Source organism: Emys orbicularis, chromosome 5 (assembly GCF_028017835.1).
Source record: "Emys orbicularis isolate rEmyOrb1 chromosome 5, rEmyOrb1.hap1, whole genome shotgun sequence".
Taxonomy (NCBI): Eukaryota; Metazoa; Chordata; order Testudines; family Emydidae; genus Emys; species Emys orbicularis.
In genome coordinates, this window is record NC_088687.1 from 131466523 (window position 1) to 131485369 (window position 18847).

At 42.8% G+C, this 18847-nt stretch overlaps 1 protein-coding gene across 1 annotated transcript in view; it reads right to left on the bottom strand.

Annotated features, from left to right (window-relative positions):
- POLR1A (RNA polymerase I subunit A) overlaps positions 1 to 18847 on the bottom strand; it is a 60993-nt gene that overhangs the window by 36984 nt on the left and 5162 nt on the right. The window contains exons 3-12 of the mRNA XM_065404919.1: positions 16813 to 16962; positions 16629 to 16736; positions 15026 to 15111; positions 12975 to 13084; positions 10323 to 10409; positions 9454 to 9556; positions 9002 to 9164; positions 3902 to 4075; positions 3532 to 3654; positions 784 to 1011 (exon numbers count right to left, since the gene is read on the bottom strand). Of these exons, the coding sequence (XP_065260991.1) occupies positions 784 to 1011; positions 3532 to 3654; positions 3902 to 4075; positions 9002 to 9164; positions 9454 to 9556; positions 10323 to 10409; positions 12975 to 13084; positions 15026 to 15111; positions 16629 to 16736; positions 16813 to 16962 (1332 nt within the window). The remainder of the gene's footprint in view (positions 1 to 783; positions 1012 to 3531; positions 3655 to 3901; positions 4076 to 9001; positions 9165 to 9453; positions 9557 to 10322; positions 10410 to 12974; positions 13085 to 15025; positions 15112 to 16628; positions 16737 to 16812; positions 16963 to 18847) is intronic.

Sequence of the window (18847 nt, forward strand, 5' to 3'; positions counted from 1 at the left end):
GCAATGAAACAGCTTCCTCTAAGCATCTCTCAAACATTAAGTTAATGTATCCTTTCAAACAACCCTGTTAAGTGTTATCCCCATTTTACAGATGGGAAACTAAGAGACAAAGGGGGACATGATTCACCCTAGATCAAAGTCTGAAAGAGCGTGCCACTGAAATCAGACCTCCAAATTTGTGTCTTAACAAGGCCATCCTCCCTCTCACTTGCTTCTCTGATGGCAGTGTCAGCACAGGACAAGGTTTGAATGTGCCAGGAGGCTGAATTCCCCTCTTGCCATTAGAGGTTGTCTGTCTAGGTCACAAGCTAAATCATATCATCAGAACAAGAGGAGACTTCTGCACTATTGCTGCTTGGGCTGTATCTATTCTATGGGTATGCAGAACTACAGTTGTCAGGATTGTCAGCATGGTATCTTGGCAATAATATTAAAGTATAACAAAGAAAAGGATGAAAAAAAAACAAAGTTTCATGACTAAAAGAAAACGTATTTCCCTAGCTAAATCCGCCCAGACCTCCAAGAGAAGCAGCATTCGTTACCTTTACAGGATTGGGAAGTCATGCAAACACCAAGAATTCAAGTGAAATGCAGGAAAGAAAAATTCCCTGAGCCTAGAAGTTGTTCATTTCTCCTCAGACATCCACATGAGCTTCTCTAGCCACCAGATGAAAAGGTGAGGTACCTGGAACATTGGTCCAGCTTCACTTTGTAACCAGCTTCAACAGCCCCCATCTCCAAAAAACTCTTTACCCTGCTGGGTTGGGTTTGCATAGTACTCACAATTTTCATTCCTGGTTTTGGGGCTCCAGTGGAAGGAGTGAGGAGCTGCTTAGCTATGGCTTCCCTCTGGGTCTGGCTGGTTGCACTCAACACCGTACGTGACCCGTCTTCATTAACGACCATGGAGGCACCAGGGTGAACATTTGGACCATTTATGACAGCCTGCCTCAGTTCTTTGACATTCCACGGAGTTACTGGCTGAGGGTAAGTCAGTTTGGTAGCAAATACCTAACCGGGAAGAAAAACAGGCACAATGATCAATGAACACGGCACTGCTGAACAGCAGCCAGTCGACAGACAGCCGAGTTTTTATTTCCAAAAGGTGCTGGACACTTGGAAGAAAGATGAGGTGTGACCCAGACATTTCTCCTATCTGCATCCTAACCCACATTATAATCCACACCCACCCTTTAGGCCCCACAATACTGTTACCATCTCCTTACAATCTAGGATATAGAATCTTTGATTTACCAAAAGGCATGAGGACAGATCCAACATATGACTTTTTAATTTAAGTTTTGTTTTAAATCTCCTTATATCAGGACATTTTTTTACAAGTATCAGCAGCCTTCTAAATAAACCATTTATTTATAATCTTCTTTCAGCTCTAGTAAATCAAACTAAGTAATTTTTTCCTTGCCACATATCAGTCACTGCAAAACAAAACAACTGGTTGCTGGATTTAGGCTTAAAATGGTACTAGTGACTCAGAATGTCAACTCTAGAACCACACATGAATGCAAACTAAGAAGAAAACTGAAATCCAGAAATATCAGTGACAGAAACTGCAACCCCATGCAGTATCTTTGGGGACCATTGTATTTAATTTATAAATGGCTTATATAGCGTTGCATTCTTCTCTATGAGGAATCATAGAATATCAGGGTTGGAAGGGACCTCAGGAGGTCATCTAGTCCAACCCCCTGCTCAAAGCAGGACCTAATCCTAACTAAATCATCCCAGCCAGGGCTTTGTCAAGCCTGACCTTAAAAACCTCTAAGGAAGGAGATTCCACCACCTCCCTAGGTAACCCATTCCAGTGCTTCACCACCCTCCTAGTGAAAAAGTTTTTCCTAATATCCAACCGAAGAGTTATCATAACTCCTTGCCGGAACTAAGACCAGTGGAGACCGATTACCACTGTGATAGTGAACAAGTCTGGAGAAGCACCACCTCTTGGTGGTTCAGGCTGTGTTTCTCAGAGACTAGGGAAACAAATACAGGGATTCTTGTATAAAAAGAATGAGCTTGAACTAACTTGTGGTCTTCCTTTCAGTTCAGCAAATGGACAGGACCTTCTGTCCAAGGAAAGGCTTTGCCTCTTGCTGCAGTGCTGGAAGGGGTGTGGGCCTACCAGACTCCCCATGTGAAATATGGGCGATTTCTGGTGTCTGTGTGTAGGAAACATTGTATAAAAAATATATATATTTGTTATACATCTATGTGCTTTCCTCTGTTAAGAATAAATGTACTCTGCTGAGTCACAGTTGTGTGGTAACTTGTACGTGCTGACAATACACTGTTCATAGCCCAGAGAGAGAAAGCAACCCATAGGAGTTGGCCTTTAGGCAGACTGACTTGCTGGGGATATCAGTGTACAGCAGGGCGCTGTGCAGCCTTAAAAACACTGTTCAGAAGGGAGTGGGCACAAAGGTCCCTGCCCACAATCAGGTGACAGCTGAAGGTCTGAAGTCCTGACTGGGTGCCCCTAGAGAGGACCCCAAAGGTGGCATGCAGGGGCAATGACCCCAAAACTGTGATAATTGCCATATTCAAGAATTTTCACTTCTAACAAATATATTTCTGTCCCTTCTTTGTGGTTTCACTATGATAAATGGGAAAATTTGTTCCTTCTCTGTTGTTTTCCCCCTGAAGACAAGTAGAAAAATCCATTAACTGGATATATATAAGAACAGAAATCATGATTTTATTTTCCAAAAGCAAACAGCTGATGACAAAAGAAAAAATATGCATCAGTCACAGATCCATGAGTCTTAGACAGTGAAGTGGAAAAGTTGATGTTATGAGAACAGCCCAAGTCTCTAAGCTAATTAAACACCACAAGCAGGAGCAAGGGAAATGTGACTGAAGTAAAAAAAAAAAAAAAAAAAAAAAAATATTAACAAATCACAGTAACACACTTCCCTATAGGCCTTGTTGCACAGGCTGAGAATTCCAGCCACAGTCATTAGCAGAACTTGCAGGTCTTCAGAAGTGCCAGCAAGAGCTTCCCTTCAGTGCAGTTCTCTCTTTGGGAGGAAACTGCAAGTCAGTAGGGAAGGAATTAAGGCAGCTTTGCACCAATGACTCAGCACACTACATTTACCTAAAGCTTGGCACAGGCTGCTGTGATGTTACAAAATGCAACATGCAAAGACCAGGGATAGGAAAATGGGAGCCAAACTCTACTTAAAATGTTCAGTGGTTGTCAAGCTCCCATGACCCAAATTCAGATCTTTCTCCTTCCAATCTCTTTCTCAGAGGCAATATTTAGTATAACAACTGGCAAATCTTCTGGTCTTCAACTATCTTTTTATTAACACAGATGTAACCATCAGTTTACACGTAAGGGGAATCTGCTTTGCAGGACTATGGAGATACTGTGAGAATGAGGGGATGTGGGGTGAGAGACTGGATCAGCCAGTGAATATACAAATTTCAAATTGGTAACTACATTGTCAAATATGCTACACTGCAATCCCACCTACAGGCTTGTCCTAACAAACATAATACTTTATTTTCCCTTACCATAGGAATACCAATCTCATTGGTAGCAATGTACATGTCAGGGCAAATGACTGACCGAGCAGCGTAATCCACACGTTTTCCCATCATGTGCTTGCGGAACAGTCCTTCCTTTTTCTCCAGTATCTTTGAAAGTAGAAATTAAAAGAATGATAAAACAAAAAAATGCAGATGTTACAAATATACTGTATCAAAGTATCCAACGAGTCATTCAAACACGCTAGATACTATAGTGATGAGTGCCATGGAAATGCCTACAAATTAAACACAACTACTTCACTTTTCATACTTATTCCCTTTGTGCTTCTCTCTATAGCTGTCTCTTACCACACAAAGTCTAGTGAAGTCTGTTTGAGACTTCCTTGACACTCACCTGACGGATACCAGGGTATTTTTCTGTCATTAATTTGTCCATGTCACTGTCGAACACAATATTGACATGGCTCTGAAGACGAATCCAAATGTTGTACAGTTTATCTGCAGTGCTCTGTCCGGAGATCATAGCCAGGACTGAACGATCCAGTGATTCCAACGGCTCATCTGTCACCTGTAGAAATGTATGAGAACCCGGATTTAAAAAATTAAATTCCTGTTTTACCAGCCTTGTGTTTATAGCATTAAGCTCTCAAAGGAATTCACAGATGAAACATCACTCATTTTTGTCCATCTGATTAAAGCTAAGAAACCCAATGAATCACTAACAAGATAAATGTTACTTTTAGATTATCTCAACATACTGTTCTGTTACACTGGTCTACAATTTTTGAGAAGTCGTCTGCTTCAGAGATAAAATGTGCTATTTATTATGTATTTTGATGTGCTGAATTCAAATATGACAATTAAAACAACTGATTGGCTACTGTTTCTAAGATATTTAAGTTTTTACATTTTATGTCTATGTATATTGTGTAGATAGTAGAGTTTTAATCATAAATTGTAAACCTAGGTCTTTTCGTGTGTTTATGGTTGCTTTACATGATAATATTTCACCTGTCCTGTTTATGTAACACTTTAAAAATCAGCAAAAGGGTTATATAAATAAAATTTATTATGAAACAAAAGGCAAAAAACTATTATGTACATAGTTTAGTCCTATTCAGTGTCTACTCGGCGCTTCTTGGCTTGTCTCTTGTATTCATTAAATGGAGCATCTCTTGTCACTGTCCAGCAATAGTCTGCAAGCATTGATGGGCTCCATTTGCCCTGATAGCGTTTCTCCATTGTTGCAATGTCCTGGTGAAATCGTTCGCCGTGCTCATCGCTCACTACTCCGCAGTTCGGTGGAAAAAAATCTAGAGGAGAGTGCAAAAAAATGCATCTTTAGTGACATGTTGCAACCAAGGCTTTTGTATGCCTTGAGGAGGTCTTCCACCAACAACCTGTAGTTGTCTGCCTTGTTGTTTCCGAGAAAATTTATTGCCACTAACTGGAAGGCTTTCCATGCCGTCTTTTCCTTGCCACGCAGTGCATGGTCAAATGCATCATCTCGAAGAAGTTCACAAATCTGAGGACCAACAAAGACACCTTCCTTTATCTTAGCTTCACTTAACCTTGGAAATTTTCCACGGAGGTACTTGAAAGCTGCTTGTGTTTTGTCAATGGCCTTGACAAAGTTCTTCATCAGACCCAGCTTGATGTGCAAGGGTGGTAACAAAATCTTCCTTGATTCAACAAGTGGTGGATGCCGAACACTTTTCCTCCCAGGCTCCAATGACTGTCGGAGTGGCCAATCTTTCTTGATGTAGTGGGAATCTCTTGCACGACTATCCCATTCGCAGAGAAAACAGCAGTACTTTGTGTATCCAGTCTGCAGACCAAGCAAGAGAGCAACAACCTTCAAATCGCCACAAAGCTGCCACTGATGTTGGTCATAGTTTATGCACCTCAAAAGTTGTTTCATATTGTCATAGGTTTCCTTCATATGGACTGCATGACCAACTGGAATTGATGGCAAAACATTGCCATTATGCAGTAAAACAGCTTTAAGACTCATCTTCGATGAATCAATGAACTGTCTCCACTCATCTGGATCGTGAACGATGTTGAGGGCTGCCATCACACCATCGATGTTGTTGCAGGCTACAAGATCACCTTCCACGAAGAAGAATGGGACAAGATCCTTTTGACGGTCACGGAACATGGAAACCCTAACATCACCTGCCAGGAGATTCCACTGCTGTAGTCTGGAGCCCAACAGCTCTGCCTTACTCTTGGGTAGTTCCAAATCCCTGACAAGGTCATTCAGTTCACCTTGTGTTATGAGGTGTGGTTCAGAGGAGGAGGATGGGAGAAAATGTGGGTCCTGTGACATTGATGGTTCAGGACCAGAAGTTTCATCCTCTTCCTCTTCCTCGTCTGACTCAAGTGAGAATGATTCTGGTGCATCAGGAACCGGCAGTCCTTCTCCGTGGGGTACTGGGCGTATAGCTGATGGAATGTTTGGATAATGCACAGTCCACTTTTTCTTCTTTGACACACCTTTCCCAACTGGAGGCACCATGCAGAAGTAACAATTGCTGGTATGATCTGTTGGCTCTCTCCAAATCATTGGCACTGCAAAAGGCATAGGATTTCCTTTTCCTGTTCAACCACTGGTGAAGATTTGTTGCACAAGTGTTGCAGCATATGTGTGGGGCCCACCTCTTGTCCTGATCTCCAATTTTGCAGCCAAAATAAAGGTGATAGGCTTTCTTAACCATAGTGGTTATACTGCGCTTTTGTGATGCAAAAGTCACTTCACCACAAACATAGCACAAGTTATCTGCACTGTTCACACAAGTACGAGGCATCTCTGCTCACTTTGGCTAAACAGAAATGTGTCCCTTTGCAAAATCAAACACTGACAAATAAGAGAGCACGACACTGTATGATTTCTAGAGCTGATATAGGGCAATTTGTTCAGCAGAGTGATGTAAGCTTCGTTATGATTACATCATCCATGACTTCTAGGAATAACATGATGCAATTCATATCATGTATGACGCAATACCAGTTTCAGATTGCATCATTCATTGTTTTGCCTAAAAAGCAAGTACTGTCCAAACCCAGTCATAGATTTATTCATAGATCCAGTCAAAGATGTATTTTAGTCATTTCTGGTTTAAATTGAGATCCCTTCCCTTTATAACTCACTTATCCTCCGCCATTCCCAAGTCAAGGGTCGTATATACTGACCCAATAGCATATCTTGAAAACTAGAGCCAATCAACAATTTTAAGCATCATTTTCGTTCTCAGTGACCCAGAATTAGTAAAGTTTGACTACATTTATTTCAGAAGCATTTTGGCTGTAGAGCAGTGATTAGTAACATCAAAAATTAAACCAGGTCAGGCCTCGTTAGCCCCTGGATAGGAGACTTCCAAGGAAAACAATAGGTAACACACGGCAATAGGGATTCAATAGTTGGTAATCAAATAAATGGCAGTTTCCCATCTGAGTCAGCATTGAGTGAGTGACCCAACAAAATGCTAGGAGCCACCCTCTTTTAGATAAAAATAATCCAAGATCCTAATTTCTCACAATCATTAAAAACCCTATGTCATTTTTTCATGAGGTATTACAGTCTGTGCCACGGACAACTTCCAAACACAGTTAATTATATGCCTACCTCAAGCAGTTTCAAATAGCTGAAGATGCAGCTCCACCTAGTGGTGAAACTCAGTGATTAAAGTAATTTACAATGCCTTCAAGGATGTTATTGCAATGAACGTAAATCAAAAGAAGTATTTAGTTTAGCTGATGCCAAGCATCAGAGCTCATAACATACAGCAAGCCTGGACTATATACCGGGAGAGGGGCACTCAACTGGATTACAGTTTATTTCTAGTCCTACTTTTTTTTAGGTTTAGCATGTTTCAAACTGGAATTGGGAAGTTCCTCTCCCAGCTAAAAGGTGCAAGAGTTTCTTACCTGAGGATGAGAAACACAGAACATGTTTGACACAGACCCAGGACTGTAATTTACCATATGTTTGTACAGCACCTAGCATAACAGGGACTGACCTAGTTAAAGCCTGTAAGTGCTACCTCAATCTAAAATGTTAAAAAAATATAAATCATAATAATGGAAGTAAAATATTTGGATGCCACTCCACAGTCAGGAGTGCAACTATAAAGGAGAGCACTTAAAGTTCCTATGCATGTGTTGGGCATGCCCTGCTTGCAGCTAAAGTGGCTCACATGTTAAATTCAGAAATCATCAGTACAGGGCTTCCCCAGCATTCCCCTTGCAGCTCTCAACATGATCCAACTGGGAAATGACGTGGGTCTGGATGTTTCAGAGGGTTGGTGACTGGATATGGAGCTTTCCACTTCTAGTTCACCCATGTGAAAACAGCTTAGGTCAGCAGTGACTGAACATTGTTACCAACTAACTCAGAGGTGGGCAAACTACAGCCTGCGGGACCGTCCTGCCCGTCCCGGGAGGCTAGCCCCCGTCCCGGGAGGCTAGTCCCCGTCCTGTCCCCTCCCCCCTGCAGCCTCAGCACGCCACACCGCCATCGCTCTGGCCCACCGCTCCTGTCAGGCAGCGCAGGTGGTGTGGCTGGCTCCGGCCAGGTGGCGAGCTCCTGCTGTTCTGAGCAGCATGGTAAGGGGACGGGGAGGTTGGATAAGAGGCAGAGGGTCCCGGGGGCAGTCAGGGGACAGGGGGCAGTTGGATAGGTGTGGGAATCCCGGGGGGGCAGTCAGGGGACAGGGAGTGGAGGGGTTGGATAGGGGGTGGGATTCCGGGGGGCCTGTTTGGGGGCGGGGCAGTCAGGGGACGGGGGCGGTTGGGGCAGGGGTTCCAGAAGGGGGCGGTCAGGGGACAAGGAGCAGGGGGAGTTGGATGGGTCGGGGGTTCTGAAGGGGGAGAGAAGTGGGAGGGGGCGGATAGGGGGTGGGGGCCAGGCTGTTTGGGGAGTCACAGCCTTCCCTACCCAGCCCTCCATACAGTTTCTCAATGCCAATGTGGCCCTCAGGCCAAAAAGTTTGCCCACCCCTGAACTAACTGCTATTTTGTGGGCTGTGTGAATTAGTGGATGCCAGCCTAGCTACTAATGGGCAGTACCCACAACTGGCACTGCTAAGCCTCAGAAGCTGAATTGCCCCTTACCCACAGTGGTAATCCAACTTCCTGCATCTCAGCAATGATGTATGTTCAGAGCAGCATGGCAGAAACTTCTACTTTGGTGGTCTGTGCCGTACCAACGCAGTGAACTAGTGGCCCATTCTCTCTCATACACACCAAACATTCGCTTTATTAATAAATGCGGAAAAATCAACAATAGAAGTCTGTGAGCAAACTGCTTTCCCCTTGCAGCAGGCCTCCTTGGGACAATAGCATACAAGCCCAGCCAGGTAGAGACCCTTTCCAGTCATAAATGGCCTGCTGACCCACTGTACGATCTTTATTAGAGCAGTTTTAATGAGAGTCTTCTTGAATTTTACGTTATTTTTTCACTTTGGATACTCGGGTATGCAGCAGCTCTTACCTTCTGGATTTCATTCTCTACAAGCTTTATTGGTTGACTTTGTTCTTGAGCCATGAAAGCCAGAAGCTTCCTTATTAATTGGACATCTTTCATGACCGCCTGCAAGTTCACAGTTTGACCATTTGTAAACATCTGGTCTCCAAGACGATTCACAGGACGATACCTATGGCAGGTTGTACTTATTATACAGGGATAAAGCCAACAGAAACAACCTCCTGCTCTTCCCCCCGCCATCTTCATTGCATTAGAAATAGCAATGTGAACTAATAGTTCCCTTGCAACCTTTACAGGCAACACTGTCATGCTGAAAGATCACTCCACTTACAATGTTAGAAGAGCAATGTAATTGTAACAGAGCAGTACCTATACCCTAGGAGTCTGCATTTCTGACTTTTGCAAACAGTATGTGCTAATAACTAATTTCTATTAAGTTTCACAAGAAGTTTTGTTACCTTGAAGGTGGAACCACAAGGAGATCTAGAAAGAACATATCAGGGCTGAATCCTGAATTCTCACCAACCTCCAGACCAGAGAAGAGGTGATTTAAAAAGAAACCTAAGTAGTACAATCAGAGAAGAGATAAAACTTGAATTAGGTCTGCTGTACTCTAGGCATTCAAACTCACAACTGCATTTGGTGATGGACTAATGGCATTTAACTGGTTTAAACATCAAGACCAAATGCTAAATACCAATGGCTTCCACCACACAGACAACTTAAATTATTGACTCGTCTGTTATTTCTTGTCCTTATGCTATTATAAACTTCAAGGTTTCGTTTTATATACGCATGTCCTTGGGTTCCTATTACTTGCTATAAGAGGGCAGGAGGTTCTGTATTACCAAACGGCCAACTGAAAACACTTCTAATTAGCCTATCACTTAGCAATATCCTATCTGGTTTTCCACATCTCTCCAAAGAGCCATATGAGCAAATGTCAATGCTGTTTCACAGGATATTATGTTCCACTCCCCCACGCCACTTGGTCTCATTGTGTATACATATATACTAGACCTGTATTCCATACAGAAACAAAACAAAACAAAAAAAAAAACCAAAACTCTATAATAAGAGAACATTTAGGTTGTAAACCAAAGAAATACCAGAATTTAGGTCGCCTGTATAATCTTATTTCTGCATATGTATTATGATACAGATCATAATTTAATCCCCAATTTGGATCATTATGCTGGGCACTGTACAAAGTAAAGAGACAATATCTGCCCTGATAAGCTAAAGAAACAAAGATGAAAGGTAGGGGATAGGGTACAACATATAAGCATTGAGAAATCTGAAGAAGTTTTGGTCTAACAATAGTTACCTTCATTCTTCCACAGAGCCACAATATGGTCTTTGGCAGTGATGGGTGTCAAGTACCCTCTTTTCCCCAACTGAGTCTCATCTATAACTGAGGGGTGAAAAAAAATTATTTTGATATATTCCCTTTGTATAGTAATTGTGAAAAAGTCAACTTCTGTTTCCAGTTAAAGGAATGGAAAGGAGCAAATCAACAGAAAACACAACTGACTGAGCACCATTTGCTGTCATCTGCAAGGGCACTTTATTAATGCAACCTATGTTCTGGGGAAATCAAGTCAAGTAAACCAACTGCTTCTCCAATAAGTAAAATTAAAATATGCATGATATGACAGTCCTGCTGCTGGTCACAGTCAACAGAACTGAAACAATTAAAGACAAGTTTGACATATAGAGATTAGGAGATGTGTAGAGGTCCAGATTAGTTAAACAGGAAAAATTTACCATAGGGAAAATGTATCCGATTTCACATGAAAGATTTCCTTTCTTCAAGTAATAAATCCACAGATCTGGTACAATAGAGCTACAGATTGCTTGCCTGCTTTGGGGCAGAACCAGGATCTGTCAGTCACTGGCAGCAAGGGAATGAATGCCCTGGCTCCAAAAGGTCCCTTCAATTGTGACAGCTTCTACAGCCAGAATTCCATCTTACTTCCTAGAGACTGTGTTAACTATACAGTGGGGGAAGAAATTAAACAATACTTTCTCCTACTGTTGAGCATAGGGATAATTTCCCCCAAACAAATTAAACCTGAATCTTAGGATGTCCATTTCTCTTTCTATTATGGATGACTGATTCCTTTGTCTCCAGGGTGGGCCAGAGGCATGGACCTTGTTACTCAAAAAGAGGACATTTTCAGTAAGCTCACATATTTTTCTTCATACTGAGGCCCACAGATCAGTTACAATGAGATCTTCACAGCAGTGTGCCTCCCGAGACGGAAGGCAAGATCGTTCTTTAAACACTGATATCCAGAACCAAGACATGTTAGATTCTCTCTATCTTTCCCCTACAAAGGCACGAAAGCCTGGAAATGACTTCTGCCAAAAATATCATTGTCTAACGACTGGATGACCAATAGGTAGAATTTGGTGAATTTATATGGCCACCTAGCCCACCTCATTACAGGAGATATAAGACTTCTCTGCCATGGAATTGTCTGGGCTCTTAAAGACTGGCCTTTGATGGCTAATAGAAGGAAGCATATTTCTTGAATATGCTTTGAGAATGAATGCTATGAAGAATGTGAGGACTACTTGTCTGACCTAGAAGTACAATACTGCATCTCATCAGAGAAAGCTCTCAAATTTGGAAACTCACCCGATTAAAGATAGCAGCTACTTTAATGGTTAGAAAGTACAACAATATCATCCACAGGGGTTTAACTGATGGCATAAGGACCAGAATGAGGTCTCAAAGTTGTGCTCTATGACCTTGTAGGAGTGAAATCTGAGTAGTCACCCAAAGGAAATGTTTAATGTTGGGAATTGCAAAAAACACCCCACAATAACACACACTCTTGAACATGCAGAGAATAACAATGCAGAGCTTTGACACTCATCCACCCACATTACAGCCCCTTGGAAGGAAGTCAAGGTACTTTCACTTATTTTATCATGGTAGTTAAATCCGGGTCTTTGCACCAGTCAGTAGAATAAGATGTCTGTTGACATCCTTTTAGTGTCTAAGAAAGGATTAATCACCAAATCCATTTTAAACCTGGACAAAGGATCAGTCTTTCAATAATAGACCTCCTCTGTGAGAAAAGTATCAGGAGGTCCAATGCTAGGCTAATCAGGGCTGAGAATCAGTCTCTTCAGCCTAAACAGCACAAAACCAGTATCACTGATATCCTTTTATCCTTGTCTTTGGTCCTAAGGAGTAGAGGAAAGACATACAGCAGAGGCCATTGCCAGCTCTAGAACACTGCCACTTCACATCCCTGGTCCTCACATGTGGAGAGACAACAAGATGCTTTATTGCAGATGCAAAGAGGTTAATCAGCAGCCCACCAAATTGACTAATGAGTGAAGATATCTCCAGGTGCAGGTTCCACTCTGCTTAATCCAGCTTCTGTCTTGTAAACCATTCTGCCTTGATGTTCATCTCTGATGTACAGTGCATACAGAGATAGGAAACTGCTCTTCCCATGATGAGAGTTTATTTTCTCTGTGGGATTATCATTTTCTTTCTAGTTTGTTTATAAAATCCCAGGGACATGTTGCTTGTTATGACCAGAGAAGACTGGTGTCTATGGAAGGAAGAGAGCTCCAAGACATTGATGAATCACTGAGTTACAGCTGGTGGATGTTTGTGCTTTCTCAGGCTAGCTCTCTCCCTGAAATCACAGCAGGGGTGCCAGCCGCTACAGCAACTCAGAAAGCAAAGCCAAATTATTGAGCTGACTTATAAGTCAGATATTTGAAATAAAAAGCTGTAATTTTCCTCAGACAGAGTACTGGTGTTTTCTCTGCAGCAGGGTGGGCTGGTTAAGCAGAGAAAACTGGAGGAAACTTTTAGGTCTGGCTATGCCCCTGAGTTGCAAGCATGCTGAAGTGCCCATTGTAGTTGATCTGTGGACCTTAAGTAAGTTGAAAAATACAAATATTATACTACTATTTGCACAGAACAAAAATATATATATAGATATTTTACTTGCTGGTTCCTCCAAGATGGCCTCTTTGCCAGACTTCTGCTGTACCACAGTGGGGTAGGTTACTGTCAATTTGCTATTGTGCTCTTTCCGTACCAGTGATCTTCTAGATCTTGAAGAAAAATAGGAAAAACAAAAGTCAGTGTAATGGTTTGCAGTGTTCAAATGACTATTTCATAGAATCATAGAATATCAGGGTTGGAAGGGACCTCAGGAGGTCATCTAGTCCAACCCCCTGCTCAAAACAGGACCAATTCCCAACTAAATCATCCCAGCCAAGGCTTTGTCAAGCCGAGCCTTAAAAACCTCCAAGGAAGGAGACTCCACCACCTCCCTAGGTAACGCATTCCAGTGCTTCACCACCCTCCTAGTGAAATAGTGTTTCCTAATATCCAACCTAGACCTCCCACACTGCAACTTGAGACCATTGCTCCTTGTTCTGTCATCTGCCACCACTGAGAACAGCCGAGCTCCATCCTCTCTGGAACCCCCCCTCAGGTAGTTGAAAGCAGCTATCAAATCCCCCCTCATTCTTCTCTTCTGGAGACTAAACAATCCCAGTTCCCTCAGCCTCTCCTCATAAGTCATGTGCTCCAGACCCCTAATCATTTTTGTTGCCCTCCGCTGGACTCTTTCCAATTTTTCCACATCCTTCTTGTAGTGTGGGGCCCAAAACTGGACACAGTACTCCAGATGAGGCCTCACCAATGTCGAATAAAGGGGAACGATCACGTTCCTCGATCTGCTGGCAATGCCCCTACTTATACAGCCCAAAATGCCGTTAGCCTTCTTGGCAACAAGAGCACACTGTTGACTCATATCCAGCTTCTCGTCCACTGTGACCCCTAGGTCCTTTTCTGCAGAACTGCTTCCTAGCCATTTGGTCCCTAGTCTGTAGCAGTGCATGGGATTCTTCCGTCCTAAGTGCAGGACTCTGCACTTGTCCTTGTTGAACCTCATCAGGTTTTTTTTGGCCCAATCCTCTAATTTGTCTAGGTCCCTCTGTATGCTATCCCTACCCTCTAGTGTATCTACCACGCCTCCCAGTTTAGTGTCATCTGCAAACTTGCTGAGAGTGCAGTCCACACCATCCTCCAGATCATTAATAAAGATATTAAACAAAACCGGCCCCAGGACCGACCCTTGGGGCACTCCGCTTGAAACCGGCTGCCAACTAGACACGGAGCCATTGATCACTACCCGTTGAGCCCGACGATCTAGCCAGCTTTCTATCCACCTTACAATCCATTCATCCAGCCCATACTTCTTTAACTTGGCGGCAAGAATACTGTGGGAGACCGTATCAAAAGCTTTGCTAAAGTCAAGGAATAACACATCCACTGCTTTCCCCTCATCCACAGAGCCAGTTATCTCATCATAGAAGGCAATTAGGTTAGTCAGGCACGACTTCCCCTTGGTGAATCCATGCTGACTGTTCCTGATCACTTTCCTCTCCTCTAAGTGTTTCATAATTGATTCCTTGAGGACCTGCTCCATGATTTTTCCAGGGACTGAGGTGAGGCTGACTGGCCTGTAGTTCCCCGGATCCTCCTTCTTCCCTTTTTTAAAGATGGGCACTACATTAGCCTTTTTCCAGTCATCCGGGACCTCCCCCGATCGCCATGAGTTTTCAAAAATAATGGCTAATGGCTCTGCAATCTCATCCGCCAACTCTTTTAGCACCCTCGGATGCAGCGCATCCGGCCCCATGGACTTGTGCACGTCCAGTTTTTCTAAATAGTCCCGAACCACTTCTTTCTCCACAGAGGGCTGGTCACCTTCTCCCCATACTGTGCTGCCCAGTGCAGCAGTCTGGGAGCTGACCTTGTTCGTGAAGACAGAGGCAAAAAAAGCATTGAGTACATTAGCTTTTTCCACATCCTCGGTCACTAGGTTGCCTCCCTCATTCAGTAAGGGGCCCACACTTTCCTTGACTTTCTTCTTGTTGCTAACATACCTGAAGAAACCCTTCTTGTTACTCTTAACATCTCTTTACATTACAAGAAATAAATCCACAAGGCTACTTGCTTTCTCTGCACACAGTCATACTTACTTGCAGTTTGGGCATCTCTTTGAAGTCATATGCAGTTTCCAAAACTGTGCAATCAGTTTACTCCTACACTCACACACATTTTTTACCTAGAAGGGAGAAAAATAAAACAAAACCCAAAACCTTAAAAATGACATAGTGAAAATAAAAGCTACAATTTAAGAAGTACACACACAAAACAAATTTTATTTCTAATGCTGAATAATAGCAATTAATTAAATTTGCCTTTATTGATTACATTCATGCCTTAATCACCTTAATTTCCTCTTCAACTGAGATTCTCCCAAATTCTCCAGAGACCCAAAGATTCCCCAGACTTTTTTAATCCACTCTATATGTGGCTAACAATCTTTCAGACAAGAATAAATTGTTGGGATACATTTTGGCCAGAGGGATCACTGACTGATGGAAGACGCTGCCTGACACCTAACTGGGACTGTGTGTGTGTGTCTTGTCTTAACAGTGCTCCTGGTACCTGGTGGCTTAGAGAATGGGACAGGAAATTAAATCTAGGACTTTAGGCAGTGTTGACATTAGATTTTTGAAATGTCTTCCCCTTACTGCCTTAGCCCCAGCACTGCTATGCTGATGCAGAAACGCTAGTGTAGACAGAGTACTGGTGTTTTTACCATGTTATGTAACCTGATCATATAAAGTCCTCTGTGAGAACTTACACTGCTGTCAACGGGAGTCCGACATGCAGCAGGATTGCAGGATAAGGCACCTGTAAGTATCCTATAATTAGAACTGGTAGGAGAATACATCTGTCCTCAGAAACAGACAATGTGTTAGCATTTTAACTGTCACAATAAGGCTTTGCAGTTATCCCCCACCCCCTACTGAGGCTGACAGGCAGTGGGGTGTCAACATTTCCGTTACTGCTAGTTTCACTGTTTAAGTCTAAACCCAAGACTACGCTAGTGGTTCTTTGCAATCAGAAACTACAAATTTTGAGTGAAAGCTTAAATTGTGTAGAAAACAGAAAAATCTGTGAAGCGGCAGTATATCTTCAGAATCTGCAGATTTTTCATGCCAAAGGATTTTTGTTGTCATAAGAATGCTTAAGAGCTTCATTATAGCAACATTCCTCTCACATGGAACAAATGACAAACTCAAGAAAGAAACATTGTAGGCAAATTACTTTACCTAATTATAGCTATTCCGTGGCTTGTTCACATAGGATATCTGAAGATATTTAGATACATGCAAAATATTCTTGACTTCTTAAAAAGGACCTGCTACAGCCTCAAGTACATAATATTTGCAAGATGGCTTTGATGACTGTTAGTTTAATCTCATGTACATAATTATTCTCAAAGCACTATCAAATTATTTCCCTTCACACGTACATACAAAACGACACACACACACACACACACACCATAAACAACTCTCTTTTGGGATGGTGCTAAGTTATCTTATCTTATGGATCCAATGGCAGCTCCACTATGAACACTTGGCCACAAGTCACCTTTTTTTCCTCTAAAGCAGCCAAATTCACAACTTTGGGATAAAATCTGGAAGATACCTGACCAAGCTACTTATTTAAAGAAGGTACACACATGGCAAGCCTGAGATTCCAAGAAAGATCACTTATTCTACTCACATGTGAGCACTCATCTCCTAGCTGATTATTTTGTAGTATTTCATTCACATGACGATTTAACTCTTCTTCAATGTCTAAACCAGATGCATCTGTGTTTTCATCCAAAAACTGAAAGACAGAGAAAGAGGAAATTAGCATCATCACACCTTTACAATGCTGCAAACTCAAACAGGAGGATACCTACCCTATTCAGGATGGCCTCAAGATCACAGACCGCATGAAGCAACCCCTTCTCCAAGACCTTCAGCTGGCTAAGCAATAGGTGAACCACAGCTCGAGGACAGGTCAGCAAGTGACAGTTTAAACAAGAACCTCGGATCAGAAGGTATAATTTCTGAAAAGAAAACAAAAATTAGTCTGATAGATTTAATGGTGTGGAAAATAGAACTACTGGAGGGAAGCTGACTCGTTTTAAGGAAAATGCCAGTGTTATTTGGAAGACTGGAGTTACTTGTCAGCAATACAGAAAGTCTCTAGCTTCCAATGCTTTCAAACAGTGAAGTGTTTCCTTGAGGCCCTGAGCCCACCCATAAGAGCCAGCTTCTCCCTCCACATCCCGGACAGCAGCAGAACTGTTTCCATTTTATTTCTATTCAGGTTCATATACCATACCCCTCGCCATGGCATCTGAGACTCTATGCCCTGATCAAGGAGAAAGAGGCATCAAGAGGTAGCATCCTGCTTCAAAACAGCTGGTGAGGCTCAAAGTGAAGGACCTTTTAATATTTATAAAAGTTAGTCTGGGGAAAATAGCCACCCACTGATTTTGAATTAGCTGCAGCATGTTAGAGATGTGAGACTTCAGGCATGGACAGCACTTCCCAGGATCAGGCACGCATGGAGTGCCCTCAAGCACTACTGAAATCAACAGGAGTTCAGCATCTCTCCTCAGGCACTCAGAATATTGCAGGATGTAGCTCTTAGGGCTTTCCTTCACTTGGATATTTACCTCAAAACCTATTTCAGAATTTTGAACTAGTGATTTGGTATCAGCCCCTGTGTGATTACTCTTACTCCACAATACCTATTTAAATAAATTTCCAAGTGTAGATGAGCCCTTAGTGTCTGTAAAGCCCTTTGAGATCTTTGGATAATAAGCAATATAAATTAAATGCTAAACTGAAGTATTATTACTAATTTGTTTCAATCATCAATTTGTGTTTAACCAAGGCACATCTTACACTAAATGGCACCATTCAAGTATTACGTTCTCAATACCTCATAAATAAGGCTGCGAGACTGTCACAGAGGTCACAGAAGTCATGGATTCTGCAACTTTCCAGGACCTCCATGGCTTCTGCAGCCGGCAAGTGCAACTGACCTCAGGGCTGCCCAAACCCCGCTCCTCCTCCCGTCCCACCTGAGCACCAGCAGGCGCCCCAGACTCCCGTCCCTCCCCACCGGAACACCAGTGGGAGCCCCGGAGTCCCGTCCCTCCCCTGGCACCACCCGGAGCACCAGCAGGCGCCCTGGAGTCCCTCCCCCCTGGAGAACCAGCAACCACCCCGCAGTCTATCCCCCACCCCACCCCCGGAGCACCAGCGGGCACCCCAGAGCCCTGCCCCCCCCATCCTCCAGCACACGCCCCAGAGCGCCCCACCCCCCACCCTTGCGGGCATCCCCGGAGCCCTCCAGATTTTGTCAGGGGTATGTAGTTAAAGTCATGGACAGATCATGGGGCTGTGAATTTTTGTTTATTGCCCATGACTTTTACTAAAAATACCCATGACAATCTTAGCCTTACTCATAAATAAAATGGCATCTGCTTGCAGTGAATTTGTTACAGTGAACTGGAGTGAAAGTCTGAATGGTTTAAGTACATTTCAATGGACTTTCACTCCTCTTATAGTGAAACCTCACTCCGCTTATGCTGAAATTTCATTCCACCATAAATTAGTTCTACTATATTAATCTTCTCTACCTGTTCTCTGGCTAAGCAAGGAGGGTGGGTGCAGACATTTCTACTACAAGGTAGGGTGTGACCCTTGGCTCCTCATTTTATTACAATTTCTTCTATTAGGTGAAAAAAAGTTTGGCTAGTCTTACTACAGATATTTCTCACTGTAAGTGAACGCATGGCAATAGCAAGTGGGAAAGGGCGGGAGGAATCATTTGACTATTACAGTGAATATATGTTTAAAATTAAGTCCTTTTGATAGAAGACACTTCACCAGAGGAAGATTTCCCTGTATCACTACCTACTGAATCCTTAATATTCT